Source organism: Carlito syrichta, unplaced genomic scaffold (genome assembly GCF_000164805.1).
Source record: "Carlito syrichta isolate Samal-C Ts95f unplaced genomic scaffold, Tarsius_syrichta-2.0.1 Scaffold305566, whole genome shotgun sequence".
Lineage (NCBI taxonomy): Eukaryota > Metazoa > Chordata > Mammalia > Primates > Tarsiidae > Carlito > Carlito syrichta.
Window position 1 is genome coordinate 203,520 of NW_007249662.1, and position 15,275 is coordinate 218,794.

A 15,275-nucleotide genomic window follows, 5' to 3' on the forward strand; every position below is an offset into this window, starting at 1 on the left:
CTCTGCTTACCCTCCGTGTTCATATTCTGCTTTCTCTCATGGCTGAGACCCATCCATGTATGACGGGAACACACACACACACACACACACACACACACACACACACACACACGCCTACATATCACCAGCCTGGAAAACTTCCCACTCCTGAAATACCTTTTTAAAAGTAAAATTACAACTCAATTCTATAAGCAAGTGCCTCAGAGCCACGTGGCCCTTTGGCGCCCACCCGAGAAAGAGACAAGCTAAAACTGACGCATCCTGTGTCAGGTGTTTGTCACTTGTCAACAGCATCTCTGATCTCCCCAGTCTGCCCTGAGTGCAATTATCTGCAGAGGCTCAAATCAAAGGCGCCTGCTTCCTGCATCTCCAGAACATCATTTTCCATCGAGAGCCTCGTTAACCTCCAGCTGAGTGCATGGGCAGGGCGATCAGCAGGCACCCTGGTACCCAAGTCAGTTGTGAGCAGCTGGCAATGGCTTCCCTTGGCAGAAGGGCCCGGGTAGAGATGGCATCCCAGCATCCCCTCACCCTCACCATTTCCCATCAGAGATCATGTCTGGGAGGACCCCTCCGCTGGCCTCTCTATGTCTTGACGGGCTACATTTCTACCCATGCCAAGCGTTCCCAAACACACACTCACTTCCTTCACAGTCACCCCTCCCACCCTGATGACTGTCTGTGTTTTCCCCACTCCCCACCCTTCAAGCTCATTCACATGACACTCCCTGATTTTCTGGCACTGTCCCTGCTTGTCATGGTGCCCCTCGGCCTCGTGCTTTCTCACACATTTTCACGATCCCTGCTCACCAAAGCCCGCCTTTCCTTCCTTCCTACCATTATTAAACATGTAGTATCACCAGAGCCCCGGGGCAGTCCTGTGCATCTCAGTCCTTAAAAGCGTCCTGTGGGACAATTACTGTTATTTCCCTCATTCTGCCAGTAAACACACCAGGGATCAGAGAGGTCAAGTGACATGCCCAAGAGCCACAGCAGGCAAGTGGGGAGCCGCCGTGGGACCCTGGGTTCTTCAAGCCCAGACCCACAGGGTTAGCGTTGCTGCCTCACTGGCACGCCGTCTGTGTCTTACGGGATCGGTGTCTCCAATTCTCTTGTATAATTCATTTCAAATGTGCTCTCTCTTTTGCACATTGTCTCTTTCACTCACTCTGTCCTCCTAATTGCGCCTCCAGAGGTATCTTTGGCTCCCACCTGGCCTCTATCTCTACAATGCACCTCTATGCGGCTGGGAATGACTGAGACACCTGTGTTCACATCCACCCCCACCTCCTGCATCTGCCAATCACAATCTTCCATTTCCTCATAAGATCCCTCCCCTTCCGCTTTTCCAGCACATTCCCCCTCCCAGAATCCCCCCAGCCCACTCTCTCCTCTATTCACCTTTCTCTTCTCCCAGCTCTGCCCCCATCCTGCAACAAGGATCCCAGGTCTGCCTGGGTGGTGGCCCAGAAAGCCTCAAATGATGGCCCCAGCATAACCTCCTGTGCTCTCAGGTGGATGGGAAGTGTCAGGCCTCACCCAATTCGCTCCTGCTCCATCTCCTCCATCTTCTCTGCTCGAGCGATCACCCTGTTGATGATCTCCTTCTCCTCATCGGTCAGCTCTTCCTGCTTCCTCTGCCTGTCCGGCTGACCACCAGGGTGGACAGACCAGCCTGCCTGGAGCCTGAAAAGCAATTTGGGAAGGCATGAGAGTGGGCAGAAGACGCAGCAGGCAGCCTAAGGAGTGGTTAGGACTGGCAGCCCTGAAGTCCGGTAAGCCTCACTTCACATCCCTGCTTGGAAACTCACTGCCCAGGAGACTGGACAAAAGAGTCATCTCCCAGACCTCGGTCTGCTCATCTGTGCAATGGTACACACATATACTTCCCTCTCAGGGTTCTGATGAGTTTATTTTGACATGCTTAGCACACAGTAGACACAGGTGACACTGGCAGGAGGCTCATGGAAACCTCGAGGGTTGTGGTGTCTCGGGAGATTTCAGAACAGTAGGCTTCTACAGCTAGAGTAGAAACAATACCAGGCCCAGGTTAACCCCAGCACTAGTTGGGCAGAGAAATGTCTAGTTTGGCCCACAGATTTTTAAAAGCTAAATTTAAGCTAGCTGCCAAGTAGTTTTATAAAGATCTCTTGATTTCAAATAAATGTCCAGATTTCCAGCCTCAAGACTCCTGTAACATTCTTAGTTCTACCTTGCCTGTACTCTTCTCCCCGCCCCCCACCTTTTTTTTGGAATGTAAACACTGGCATAGCTGCTACTGCCTGCCCACGTAACCTTGTTATTCTCACAAGTGTCCACTGTGCTCCCACTACACCTCATTTCATCCTCACATCCTTCCTGCAAGACTGGGGCTGTTACTGTTCCTGTTTCCTGGTGAGAAGCCTGAGGCATGGGGAAGTTAGACCACCTGCCAAGGTCACATGGCTGGCAAATGGCAGAGGCAGGAGTCAACCCCAGGCAGCCTGCACATGTAGCCCTCACATATAAGAGAACAGAACCTTGGAGACCCTGCTGATGGTTCAGAGGTTCCAAGGCTGCTGGGAGCAGTTTAGGTCGTGGTCTGTGACATGTTAGTATCTTTTCCATGAACACTGTGGTCTACATGCCATAGCCTGAGGTGCATCACCTGAGTGGAGTGCAGGGTTGAGCACTGCCAGGGACTCTTGTCTCTGTTTTGGAAAAAAAAACAGGAACCCCAAACTCTCAGGAGCCATCACCCCATTAGTCACCAGTCTTGGTCCCTGCTGCTGGTCTAGTCACGTCAGCAGACATGAATTTGCCTTTTGCCACTTGAAGCTGGAAATGAAAAGCCCGTCTTCCTCTCTCTTCCCCATCCTCTGCTGTCCCCACCCCTGAGCTAGTTTGTTCTGAGAGCAGAGAAGGAAGCATTTGAGAGGAAAGGAAAGCCGATGTGTTAGGCTGGTCTTGCTTTGAGAAAGGGAAGAAGGGTGTGGTCTGGGGAAATTCTGGTGGAAATACACCTTGCCTTCCCAGGTGCAGCCTCAGAGCAGGAACCTCTGGGATGAACACATGCTAGCACCACAAAGAATCCACTCAGAATTCTCCAGTGGTGTCATATTGGCTTAGAATGAAACCTGGAACTAGGTAGAAGTGATGGCTGCACAACATTGTGAGTTGTGAGTGGCTTTCATAGTATGTGAATTTCACCTTAATTAAAATAAGACCCAGGCCACGCATGGTGGCTCACATGTGTAATCCCAGCACTTTGGGGGGCAGAGGTGAGAGGATTGCCTGAGCCCAAGAGATCAAGACCAGTCTGGGTAACTTGGCAGGACCTTGTCTCTACAATAAACTTTTTAAAAAATTAGCTGGCTGTGGAATTACCTGTAATTCCAGCTACTTGGAAGGCTGAGGTGGAAGGATCATCTGAGCTTAATGGGTTGGGCTGTAACAGCTGTTATTGTGCCAGCCTGGGTGACAGAGTGAGACTCTGACTCAAAAAAAAAAAAAAAAAAAAGACCCAGATATCTTGCTTATTTGGCAAAGTTCTACCTTGTCTGTCTTTCACCTGCTTCTCTGTCCTCATCACCCCCTTCCTCCTCCTAGTCATTATGTTTCAGCCACACTGACCTCTCTGCTCAGTATTAAACACCCAGACTTTATTTATGCCTCAGGCCATTTGCACATGCTATTCTGTCAGGAACACTTCTCCCTGCAGACCTTCTCACGGCTGGGTCCCTCTCCTCATTCTTGGCATTCCTTGCTCTCTCATGCCCTGGTTCACTTTCTCCCTCACATTCATCTCTAGCTGAAGTCACCTTTTAACATTTTTTCTTGTAACATGTTTTGGCTCCTCTCCCCCCACTAGAATGTAGATTCCAGGACCTCTTTTGTATTCATGGCATTTAGATCACTATCTGACTGTAAGCACATAAAAAGAGTCCCTAGTAGCCAAAAGCGATGTTAAATATCTAATTGTACAGGTGACATGTGGGAGACAGAGCAATGGAGTTTACTCAGTATGGGACCAGGCCAAGCTCCCTGAGGAAGTGACCAGGATTCACTGATCCTGGTAAAGTGGAAGCCTCTGGGCCTTTTGTTTGCACAGGCACCTCCCAAAATCCTGGGACGGGCTCTAGTAACAGTCATGCGATTAGGAAAATTGGCAAAAGCAAGGTATTTTTGTCTTTTGACCTTGAAGGGCCCCCCTAAATTATATAAGTATTGGGTCCCTCAAAGCTATGGCTGGTCCCTGCTGAGACCTTGGAGATGAGCTGGAAGAGTGAGGGAAGGAAGGAGAGATAGGGTCTGCAAGGGAGACTGGTCCTTGCCAAGGGCTGAAGTACAGAAAGCAGGCAGAGTTCCTGTGGGGGGAAGAAGACCAGGACAGTAGCCAGCTTCCAGGGCTCCCTGCCTCCTGGTGTTCACACCCTCCTGTGTACAGTCCCCTTCCCTGCTGAATGGGGGCTGAGCCTGTGTGACCAACTAAATACAGCGGAAGGGACACTGTGTGACTTCCAAGGCTAAGTCATGAAAGACTTTGAAGCATCCTCCTTGGTCCTCTGGATCCTTACACTAGGGGAAGCCAGGTACCATGTTGTGAGGACAATCAAACAGCCCCAAGGAGAGACCCATGTGGAGAGAAACCGAGGCCCCCCAGCCAACAGCCAGCACGAGCCTGCCAACTATGTGAGTGGCTCCTCGAACCCCTGCCATGCTTTCAGATAACTGCTTCCCCAGGTGACATGTTTGCAGCTGCAGGAGTGACCTTGTGGCAGGGAGGTCCAGACAAGCCACTCTCCAATTCCTACTCATGAAACTGTGAGGAGTAATCAATGATTCCTGCTGTTTCAAGCCACTTATTTGAAGTGATTTGTTATGTAGCATCAGGTAACTGCGAAAAATCAGTCCAGCAGGAGGATAGAGACAGGCTGGCAATGCCCCACCCACAGTGTGTGGACTCATGTTCTATCACTGCATAATATATCCCTACAGACATGCGTCTAAAATGATACAACACATTTTTATCTCACAGCTTCTGTGGGTCAGGAGTCTGGGCATGGCTTAACTGGGTCTTCTACTCAGGATTTCACAAGGTTGCAACCAATCACAGTGGACCGGGCTGTGTTCTCATCTGGGGACTTGATAGGGGAAGAATCTGGGGATAATTTGTGTTGTTAGTATAATTCATTTGCTTACAGGCATATGACTGAGGACCCTGGCTTCCTGTTGGCTATTGAGAGAGCCCCTTGCCAGGGCCTGGAGGCTGATGCAGTTCCTAACCACCATGTGGACTTCTCCAACTTCATCCCGTGGGCCACTTCCTTCATCAAATCTACAAGGAGAATCACTCGTTCCTGTCACCCAAGACAGTGTCTTATATAACATAATGTGACAGGCATAGAGTGACAGCCCTTCTCCTTTGCTGTGTTCTATAGGTCAGATGCTAGACTTTGCCCACACTCAAGGGGAGGGCATTACACAAAGGCATGAGCTCCATGAAGTGGGATCATTGAGGATCACCTTGAAGCCCACCTGCTGTGCCCTCCCAGGCAGACTTCCTTCTATCCTTGCTCGAATGCCTCCTGTGACGGATGTCTCAGTCTCTTATGTGCGGTCTGTACCATTCTATTCCACACAGTGTGCCAACACTCCACAGCCTGAGTTTTCCTCCCATTATGTTTAAAGGACATAGCGGGCTCCTGCATAAGGAAGCCCACTTTCCCTTCCTGAAAAGTCCCAGTGATAGCCGAATTCAGCTACCCCCCATGGTCTGTCCACAGAAATGCATGCTATCTCTGCCCCTGCACTCCCTGCCTTTGCCCTCACTTCTCTTTCTGGATTTCTTTGCTGATCTCCTTTTATTTTTGTCCTGCCTTTTCAAAGCAGCTCAGTGAACAACACTGGACACACGTGAGACTCTGGGTGGGCCAAGCACCCAGTGGAGGCCCTTCAGGACAGACTCCTGCAGCCCCCAAGCTGTCAGGGATGTGGCCAGCACAGGCCAGAACTGAAGCCAATGCCTCACACCCCACTGCTGTCAGGATCAGGGTGCACAGAGAACACACGCTCTGGAACACACTCAGCTCCAGAGATACCAGCAGAGCTGGCAGTCACCCAGGAGCCCCACCTAGGGAATGCCTCCATCTGCAGACACAGGCGAGGGCCCTGCTGGAGGCTGCCGGCGCCTCTCCAAACCCTTCCCTGTCTCCAGCTCCAGAACACATAGTTGACAAACAGCTCATCCACTGTTTGAAAATGTCGCCGATTGGTCTCAGTGGGAACCTGCAAGCCCCCTGTGGATTTTCATATTTTAATTCCAAAAGCAAACAGACAGAAAGAGGTACGTTTTTTAAACCAAAGCCCTTGCTCTCAGGAAACAGAATGGGCCTGTCTAGGCCTCCCTGGGTTGGGGACAATGTGGGCCTGGGGACCTCAAGGATCGGTTTTTGTGATGAGGCCCTTGCCACGGACTTCTGCCTGCGGGATGCCAGCTTTGTATCCTCAAGACCAGAGTCTGGCACTGACATCTTGTTAAAGATCAAAGCTGGAGACCAGAGTATTGCTTCCCTGGGGGCAAGAGGCTCAGAGGATTGTGCCCAATCCAGAAAATACTCAGAGGACCTTGTGCCAACATGACTTGGTGGAGTTCATGACTGGAACCCTGGGTCTGCCACTTATTGGCAGAGTGTGCTGGAGCTCTGAACGTCAATTTCCCGATCTGGCAAGTGGGATTGTTAACAGGGTAGGCAGCAGGGTTTGATGAAGTGTGAAATGCATACAAAGTGCTTAGCACACAGCACACGCCCAGGAAATGGTAGCTCTTGCCGTTGTTACCATCTTCTTCACTACTGAGATGCCCTGACTTCTCAGAGAGGGATAAAGGACTCACATCCACGAACTGTGCTGGGAACTTTGGTAGCACGCAGAGATGTCGGACTGGGCTCCAGAGTTTTGTGGGGCTGCCTCTCCCAGTGAATGATGGCATTTCCACACTAGCTCTTCCTAACCAGCTGCTGGCAGGGCAGTCCATCATCTGGAGTATCCCTGGTGGGGTCTATAGTGACAACCCTGACTGCTGTGAAGACACAGTAACCTAAGAGAGGCAGACAGGGGTGGCCTTCAGGGTCACACAGCCCAGATTCCTTCCCTGGCTCTGCCCCACCCAGATGTGAAACCTTAGGCACAAATTTCTTAGCATCTCTGAATCTTAGTTTGCTCATCTGTCAAAGGGGGGACTTACCATACAGCCTCGTGAAGCTCATACAGGATTAACTAGATCAAGTGTGTAACATGCTCAGTGCACATTCTAGAACTTGGTAAGTGCTCAGAACGGTTAGCATGTGTTCTCCTCCTGCTGCTCCTCCATCTTCATCTTCTTCCTTCTGGTATGAAAGTGTGTCTCAAAATTTTGCCATAGTGACAAGTGACTGAATTGTCCATGACAGCGCAGAATTTGAGTGAATTTGATAGGGAGGAGGAGGGAAGAGAATGAGTCCCTGGCCCTGGGTGGGAAGGGACCAACAGAATAAAATAAAATGTGCACCTGGATCATGGGCTGGTGTCTGATATTTTGAAATCAGGAATCTTTTTGGACACCTGTAGACACCCCATGGCAGTAGGAGCGTCCAACTCAAATTCCTCTCCCATCTACACAGACGTGAGTCTAGAAGCTTTAGCTATTCAGGAGAGGGAGAGAGGAGGAGAAGGGGAGAGGGAGAGACAGGGAGAGAGAGAGAGAGGGACAGGGAGGGGGAGGGAGAGAAAGAGACAGAGAGAGACAGAGACAGAGAGAGAGAGATACACACACAGGGAGACAGAGGGAGACGGAGGGAGACAAAGGGACACCTAGCCTAACTCTATGTGGCAGGAATGCTGGAAAAATGAACTTTCAGAAACAGCCTTCCTGGCCCAATTTTTTTTCCTGGAGGTCCCAGACCCAGACCTGAACCTATTGAGACATTAGGATACAATGGAAAATAACTCTAGCTTTGAATTCAGACTGATCTGTATTAAAACCCTGGCACAGTGTGGCTTTGGGACTCTCTGAACTCCAATTTCTTCATCTGTCAAATGGAATTAATAATATTTATATCATAGGATTTATATGTACTGTCTCACTGAATTCTCACAGTATCCTATGAGATAAGTGTTATTCGTCTCTCTAGTATACCAAGGCTCAGAGAGGTTAATCACTTGCCGGAGTTCACACAGCTGGAAGTAGCAAAGCCAGCCCTGGAAGGAAAGCCTGTGTCCTAAACCCCTGCTATCCTGCCTTTCTAAAAGGCACTGGATGGCCCAACCTCACGTTCTTTCTTCTGGGCCATAGTCCACTGCCCTGGATCCAATTCCCCGCCCCCCCCCCCACCCCCTTCATCTTTCCCAGCTCTTGGATTTAGTGGAAGTTTGAGTTTCAGGAACTTTTGACTGTTGGCTCCATATATGCCAAATAAGAAATATGGAGTCCCGCTATGTTGTCCAGGCTGGATTTAAATTCCTGGACTCAAACGATCTTCCTGCCTCAGCCTCCCAAGTAGCTGGGACTACAGGTATCTCCATCATGCCCAGCTCAACTGCGCTTCAATCTGAGGACCACAGTAAATCAGTCTAATTAGGGAAATGTAAATTATAAAAACACCAAGAAAAACAACATAAAATGCAGTTAGTGGGAGTGGTGTATTCAAGTACATTTCCCCTGAGAATGAACACACTGGAGCTTTCTAGGGCCTATCTATGGCTGCCATGTCTGCAAAGAGCAATGTGCCATGCCCTAACTGTAGGATGAAATGCCGATGCTGGCCGGGCACACACTCTTAATCCCATCATTTTGAAAGGATGAGGTGGGAGAGTCACTTGAGGCCAGGAGTTCAAGACCAGCGTGGGCAAAATTGAGAGACCCTATCTCTACAAGAAAAATAATTATCTGGGTATGGTGGTGCATGCCTGTAGTCCCATTTACTCAGGAGACTGAGGCAGGAGGATCTCTTGAGCCCAGGAGTTCAAGGCTGTAGTGAGCTATAATCATACCACTGCACTCCAGCCTGGACAACAGAGTGGAACTCTGTCTCTAAAGCAAAACAAAACAAAACAAAGTGCTCAGAGCTGCTTTTTCGGTAGAGGCAGTAAAAAATTCAAGAGAGGGAGTTGGTTGTATGCACCCTATCCAAAATACACTGTTATCATTTTAGAAAGTGTTTTACTGCCCACTCTAGAACCTAAACACCTTTCTTGGGAAAAGGTAATGCAAACCACATCTGAGTACTGGTCCAAACCTATAAAAGTCTCTGGGCAGGGCACTGGGCTGTCCTGTGATAGAATTCAGTGCTTCTCAAACTTGAGTGGACCTAAGAATCACTAGGAGAGCTGGAGGAATACAGATTTCCGGGCCCCATCTGCAGAAATTTAGATTTAGGTGGTCTGGGGTGAGGCTTGAGAATTAGCATTTCCAGAGGAGGAGGGAATAGAGTGGGGATGGTGAACAGACATACAAATACAATTAGAATAAATAAGATCTAGTATTCGGTAGCATAATAGCATAACTAATTAATAATATTTTATTGTGTATTTCAAGATAAGTAGAAGAGTGGAACCAGAATGTTCCTAACACGAAGAAATGATACGTGCTTCAGGTGATGGAGCTCCAGTTACCCTGATTTGATCATTGAAAATCGTGCAACTGTATCAAAATGTCGAATGTACCCCATAAATATATACAGTACTCATGTACCCATAATCATCTAAAATGTAAAAAAATTTAAGACATTTGCATTCCCATCAAGCTCCTAGATGCTGCTACTTATCAATCAATAATAAAAATTTCAAAAGAAAATAGAGGTAAACATTGGAAAGAATTTAACATTTCATATTTCAATAAACCATGAAATATGGTTTATTGCAGGGATAGTCCCAGTATTTCACCCTTCTCTTGAAACTGATCTCACCAAAGAGCCAGATCCATTTTCTGACTCCTTAAATCCAGCTGGGACTTATGACTTGTGTTGACCAATGAAATTCAGGAAGGTGGTGATGTGCTAGCCAGAGGCAAGGGCTCCAAAGGCCTCATACAGGCATGTCCAACCCACAGCCCACAGGCCACATGTGGCCCAGGACAGCTAGTTATACAGTCCCACAAAGTCTTTGAACATCATGTGTTTTTTAGCATTTATGTTCTTCGTGACCCCATGCATAGTTCCATTTTTGCAGTTTACAGTCATGCCTAACTCATGACATCACTTTTTGGCAGCACATACATCTGTGAGCAACTGTTTTCAATTATGAAGCACACAGAGAGCAAAATTCAAACAGACATTTCTGATGATCACCTTGAAAACTCTCTAAGAATTAAAACCACTTCCATTGAACCGGGCATGGATAGATTCGTTTTACAAAAATGAGGTCAAATTTCCCATTATTTTTAGATCGTTCTCATTTTTAAAAACTTTATAATAAAAATGTAAAAAAAAATAAATAAAAGAAGTCTTATTGTCTATACACTAACTATATTATATCATTTAAGTGCACATCAAGACAATTCCTCTTTACTCAGTGTGGCCTAGGGAAGTCAAAGATTGGGTACCCCTGGTCTTGTGTGTTTTTCGCTTAACTCTGGCACCCTGACATCACCAGGAGAAAGCCCAGGGTAGCCTGTCTGAGGGTGAGAGGCACGTGGAATAGAAACGGGTCATTCCAGCCATGATGGTCCAAGATCAGCCAATGCCATGATGCAAGAGCAAGCCCGGCCAAGATTGGCAGAGCTGCCACTGAGACCAGAACCCTGAGAACAAATAACTGTTTTAAGCTTCTGCATCTTAAGGTAATTTGTTACGCAGCAATAGATAACTCATACAGTATCTACTATGAACTCCCTACACTTATTTTCCAGCTTAGTCTTCTTTTAAATCATAGCTGCACAACGTTCACCATGCTATTTTGAATGCTTTCGGCCTCTAAACGTCTTTCTCCAGGTCTACTATTACCTACTTCAAACATTCAGCTTCTGAATAAAATATTACTCAAAGAAGGCATTTTGCTGCTAAGAAAACATCTAAAGATCGTGACAGGTGACCCGATCACTTTCCAAATGCCCAAGACACATGGTGGGGGGGAGACTGCTGAGAAACACCGTGAAAAGAACATGGTCAAGGGTCAAGAAGGTGGCCTTCCAGACATGCCTCATCCACTACCTGAAGGTGCCAGCTCAGGGGCAGTTTAAGAGCAACCTGCTTGCCAAGGCCAGCACCTGGACCCCCAAGACAGAAGGGACGAATCCTGACTCTGGGTGGAAGCCCCTTGTAAAAGTTTCTCCCAGAAATACCTCAAAGGGCAGCTTCTCGTCTCTTTCTGGCCTCCCACCTTGAGTCTTCATTTTATGCACACAATAGTCACGTAACAAATACCTGCCAGGTGCTCTATTAATAGATTATAACTCCCTGAAGGATGGGGATGATGAAAGTGTGGTCAGGCATGAAGGATCTGAAGCACTCAACAGCCATGGTGTGCGGAAAATCCATCCTTTTTCTTTCCTTTCTTCTCCCCCTCCCTCCCTCCAGGACAACAGCGTGGGAGGTATCAGCAGGAAGTCTCTTTACAGCTCAGTGGATGAGATTTTGGCAAAACCTGGAGGAAAGGATGAGGCGGAAGGGCAGCCATACCACAAAATGCTTTATACGTGTTTGGCTGGTGGGAAGGAACTTTTGGACGAAATTTACCCCATCAGACTAGAGGAGGCACAGAAGGGATATGTGGGTCCCCCATGTCCTCAGGATGCCAATCAGGCCTTGAACCTTGGCTAACCTTTCCAGCTAGTCTGAATTCCATCTGGTTCTTCTAAAACTCCATACTCCCTCATATCTGAACTTTGCAGATGCTGTGTCCCCAGTCTGGAACCCCTCGGTCTCTCCCACACAGTGGTCCTCCCTTGCCTGGTCTCAGCTTATGCATCACTTCTTCCAGGAAGCCCTCCCATCATCCCCTTAAGGTCTGGGCCAGGTGACACTTTGTGCTCCCACAGTCCACTGTGATTCTACAAGTATAGCTTCTGATACACTGGAGTGTATTTGTTGGTGGCTGGCTGTTTGTTTATAGACCCCACCAGACAGACACTTATGCTTTGGCTATCTGTGTATCTCTGGTGCTTAGAACAGTGTGTGGTATATAGTAGGTATTTGGTAAGTATTTGTTAATAGAGGGGAGGAAGAGAGGAAGGATAGGGAGGAAAGGAGGATAGGCGAAGAGGGGAGGGAGGAAGGAGAGAACAAAGGAGAGAAGGAGGGGGAAGGAAAGAAGAAAGGAAGGAGGGAAGGAGGAAGGAAGGAGGAAAAGAGGGAAGGAAGCAGAGAAGAAGAAGGAAGGAAGGGAAAAAGGAAGGAAGAGAAGAAAGAAAGGAAGAATGGAGGGAGGGAAGGAAGGAAGAGAGGGGGGAGGGGAGAAAGAAGGGAAGAGGCTGGGGATGACAAAGGGAGGGAAGGAGGGTGGACATACATTCTGCCTTTCAACCTGCAGCATTCAGGAAGCCTCCAAGATCCTTGAGCCCCTCTGGAGTCCTGAGCCTCTCTCTGGTGATGTCCATATTTACACTCTAACAATGACTCAGCATCTTTCCCTGGCATGTCTTTCATGATTTCATAGAAAGTAGATCTTGCCTGGCAAGGGTCCTACCAGCCAACAGCAGGGATTGTAGAACATTCACACAGTCGTTCACAATCAGCTTGCTCAAAGCTGCCATTTGATAGATGGAGAAACTGAGGCTCAGAGCAGGGAGAAGAATTTTCCCAGGTCACCTGGTTCAGTGTTATCTGTGTTAACTAAGCCTTTAGGGGGTTCTGGGCCTGATGATGTGGTTCTTTGGATCCAAAAAAGCTGAACAAAATGCGCAAGATTGTGCACGTGCTTTCTCTAAACACACAAAGGTAAGGCACAGTTATGATTCACACCTTCACCTGACTTTGCTTGGCGCTTTAGTTTGTAAAGCTTTCCTGCACATCACATTTGATCTGACCACCATCAGGTGAGGGAGAAAGGGCAGGGACATTGTACCCATCTTGCAAATGAGATAGTCTGGGATCAAATAAGCAAAAGGCTGTTCCCAAGATCACATGACTCCATCATATCTGAACATGTGCACACAACTGAAGACAGGGCTGTTTTGCAGTCTGGCTGTTCATTTACTGGACCCAGCATCCAATCTGTCATGCATATTTAGAAAATGAATCCAATTAAAAACACAGAAGTTGTGGGAAAAGATAGGGTCTCTGAGTCAACGGCATTTTGCTGAGAAATCAGGATGACCTCTGGTGAGGTGACAGACAAAATGCACAGCACCTACCAGCCCATGAGCTCTGTTCTGTTCATCACCATCTTCTATTAATGGTAGCAGTGACTGGAGTTAGCATGGTCCTTGTCTAAGAGCAGTGTTCCCAGCACAATGTTGGAGAAGCAAGGGCTCAGAGCAGCTAATACACTTGCTGAAATCCCACAAATTACTAGCAAGAATTAAATGAGGGTTTGCCTAAGGAATATCTCTATCCTTTCATCGAGTTTAATATGGGTTTTTAAAAAATTCTTAAATATTTTTTGTGAAATGGATGTGTGTGTTTTTAGTAACTTGGCCATTTTTTAAAAGATATGTAAAACGTGCTAGTTCCTTTTTAACCATCTCTCTTTAAAGAGCAAGCCACCTTGATCAGAAACAGAGATAAAATACAGTTTGTGGGAAAATTTAAGTGTCATGAAAATACTCACTGTTCTTTATCACTGAAGGAAGGCAAAGAAAGGAGAAAAAGAAAAAAATGAATAAAGTTAGGTAAGAAATCTTGTAACAATATCAACACTACCTGGATGCCACACCACAAAGTATTTGAATTATGATGACCTACTTCCATCTTTTTCAGTCATTATTGCCTTATTTTGGCACATCTAAAACAAGGCTGCTTCAGCATAGAGTTGTAAATCCATATCTTGCACTGAATTGACCAATCAGCTTGACTTATTAATCAATTGATATGATCATTTATGTATTTGAATAATTGCTTTGGAGGCACTAAAGAGAAGTCACTGAATGATCACATGACTACCATCATTTTTGGATGCTGTTATTTTTAACATTGAAGAAAAAAGACCACATTGGGTAAACAATGAGCCCTGAGCAGCAGAATTTGCAGTGCCTCAGTTTGGGGAAGCCCTTTCTTCTGTTCCAGAAAGGAGACCTGCATCTCCATTGATGAGGTGTACAACCAAACGCAGTCCTATCTTCTCCTTTTGCCTCAGTTTCCACCTCCTATTTCTGGCACTCTCTGGCTTTGAAAGCTAGATAGAAATATCCACTGTCAGAAACCAGTATTCCCCCTATGAAGTCCAACATGAAATGCTGTACCACTGACCTAACCAAACAAGAAGCAGGTGCATTCATCCCTTGCAAATCCCCCCGTTGATGGGTTCAAACACAAGCATGAGGTTCAAGGAGTATGAGAGGGGAAGACATTTGAAAATCACAAAAGCAGCAAGTGTATCTGGCCAGCCAGAAGTTAATTAAGTCTAGATTTCTTAATTTACTGGAGAAAGACATTAGAAGTGTCTGCGTTAGTTCATCACCACTGCAGCAGACCAGATAGCATGTGTGATGACTACAATTCACCCATTAGCATTTATTGGAAAATAATTTTAATATCTGAAGAAAAGGCAGTAGCAATCAAGTCAGCTAGATGCATTCAGAATGCAAAGATCCTTCACGAGACCCCAGGAGCACTTTAATGAAATGGCATTCAGACTGTTTGAATAATTTTAATTTAATTGTAAGGCAAATTGTTTGGCTTCATATTGAGTAAAGTAAACTCTGATGGATGGGATTTTAATTAACTAACATTTTTTAAATAAAGTAAATATTTTGCCCCTCTACCCTTCAGGCAACTGTTTATCTCACAGAGACATACTTTTGACTGATGAAATATTCTCCTCCTCCAGGTACGAGATTTCACAACTAGATGTCCCAGCATCCTCTCCTGAGTTGCATTACAGGTGTTCAGGTAAGCAGAAAGATCACAAACCAAGTGCTCTGAACCTCGTGTAGGGACTAAGAAAGAACTTGCTTAGCAGGGCACGGTGGTATACCTCTGTCATCCCAGCACTTTGGGAGATGGAGGGTAGAGGATTGCCTGAGCCCAGGGGTTCGAGACCAGCCTGGGTAACTTGGTGAGATCTCATCTCTACAATACATTTTTTTTAATGAAAAATAAATAAATAAATAAATACTCTCTGCAAAATAAGTTTGGCTCTAAGAAGACATCATGGAAACTAGG

The 15,275-nt window shown here is 46.8% G+C and overlaps 1 protein-coding gene across 4 annotated transcripts in view; it reads right to left on the bottom strand.

Moving 5' to 3' along the window:
* The window catches only part of RPH3A (rabphilin 3A), a 319,927-nt gene that overhangs the window by 49,679 nt on the left and 254,973 nt on the right, over nt 1-15,275 (bottom strand). For 3 of the 4 annotated variants that reach the window (XM_021714274.1, XM_021714275.1, XM_008061743.2), the window contains exons 4-5: nt 13,723-13,734; nt 1,540-1,686 (exon numbers count right to left, since the gene is read on the bottom strand). In XM_021714274.1, the coding sequence (XP_021569949.1) occupies nt 1,540-1,686; nt 13,723-13,734 (159 nt within the window). The remainder of the gene's footprint in view (nt 1-1,539; nt 1,687-13,722; nt 13,735-15,275) is intronic. The other variant, XM_021714276.1, reaches the window with a different exon arrangement.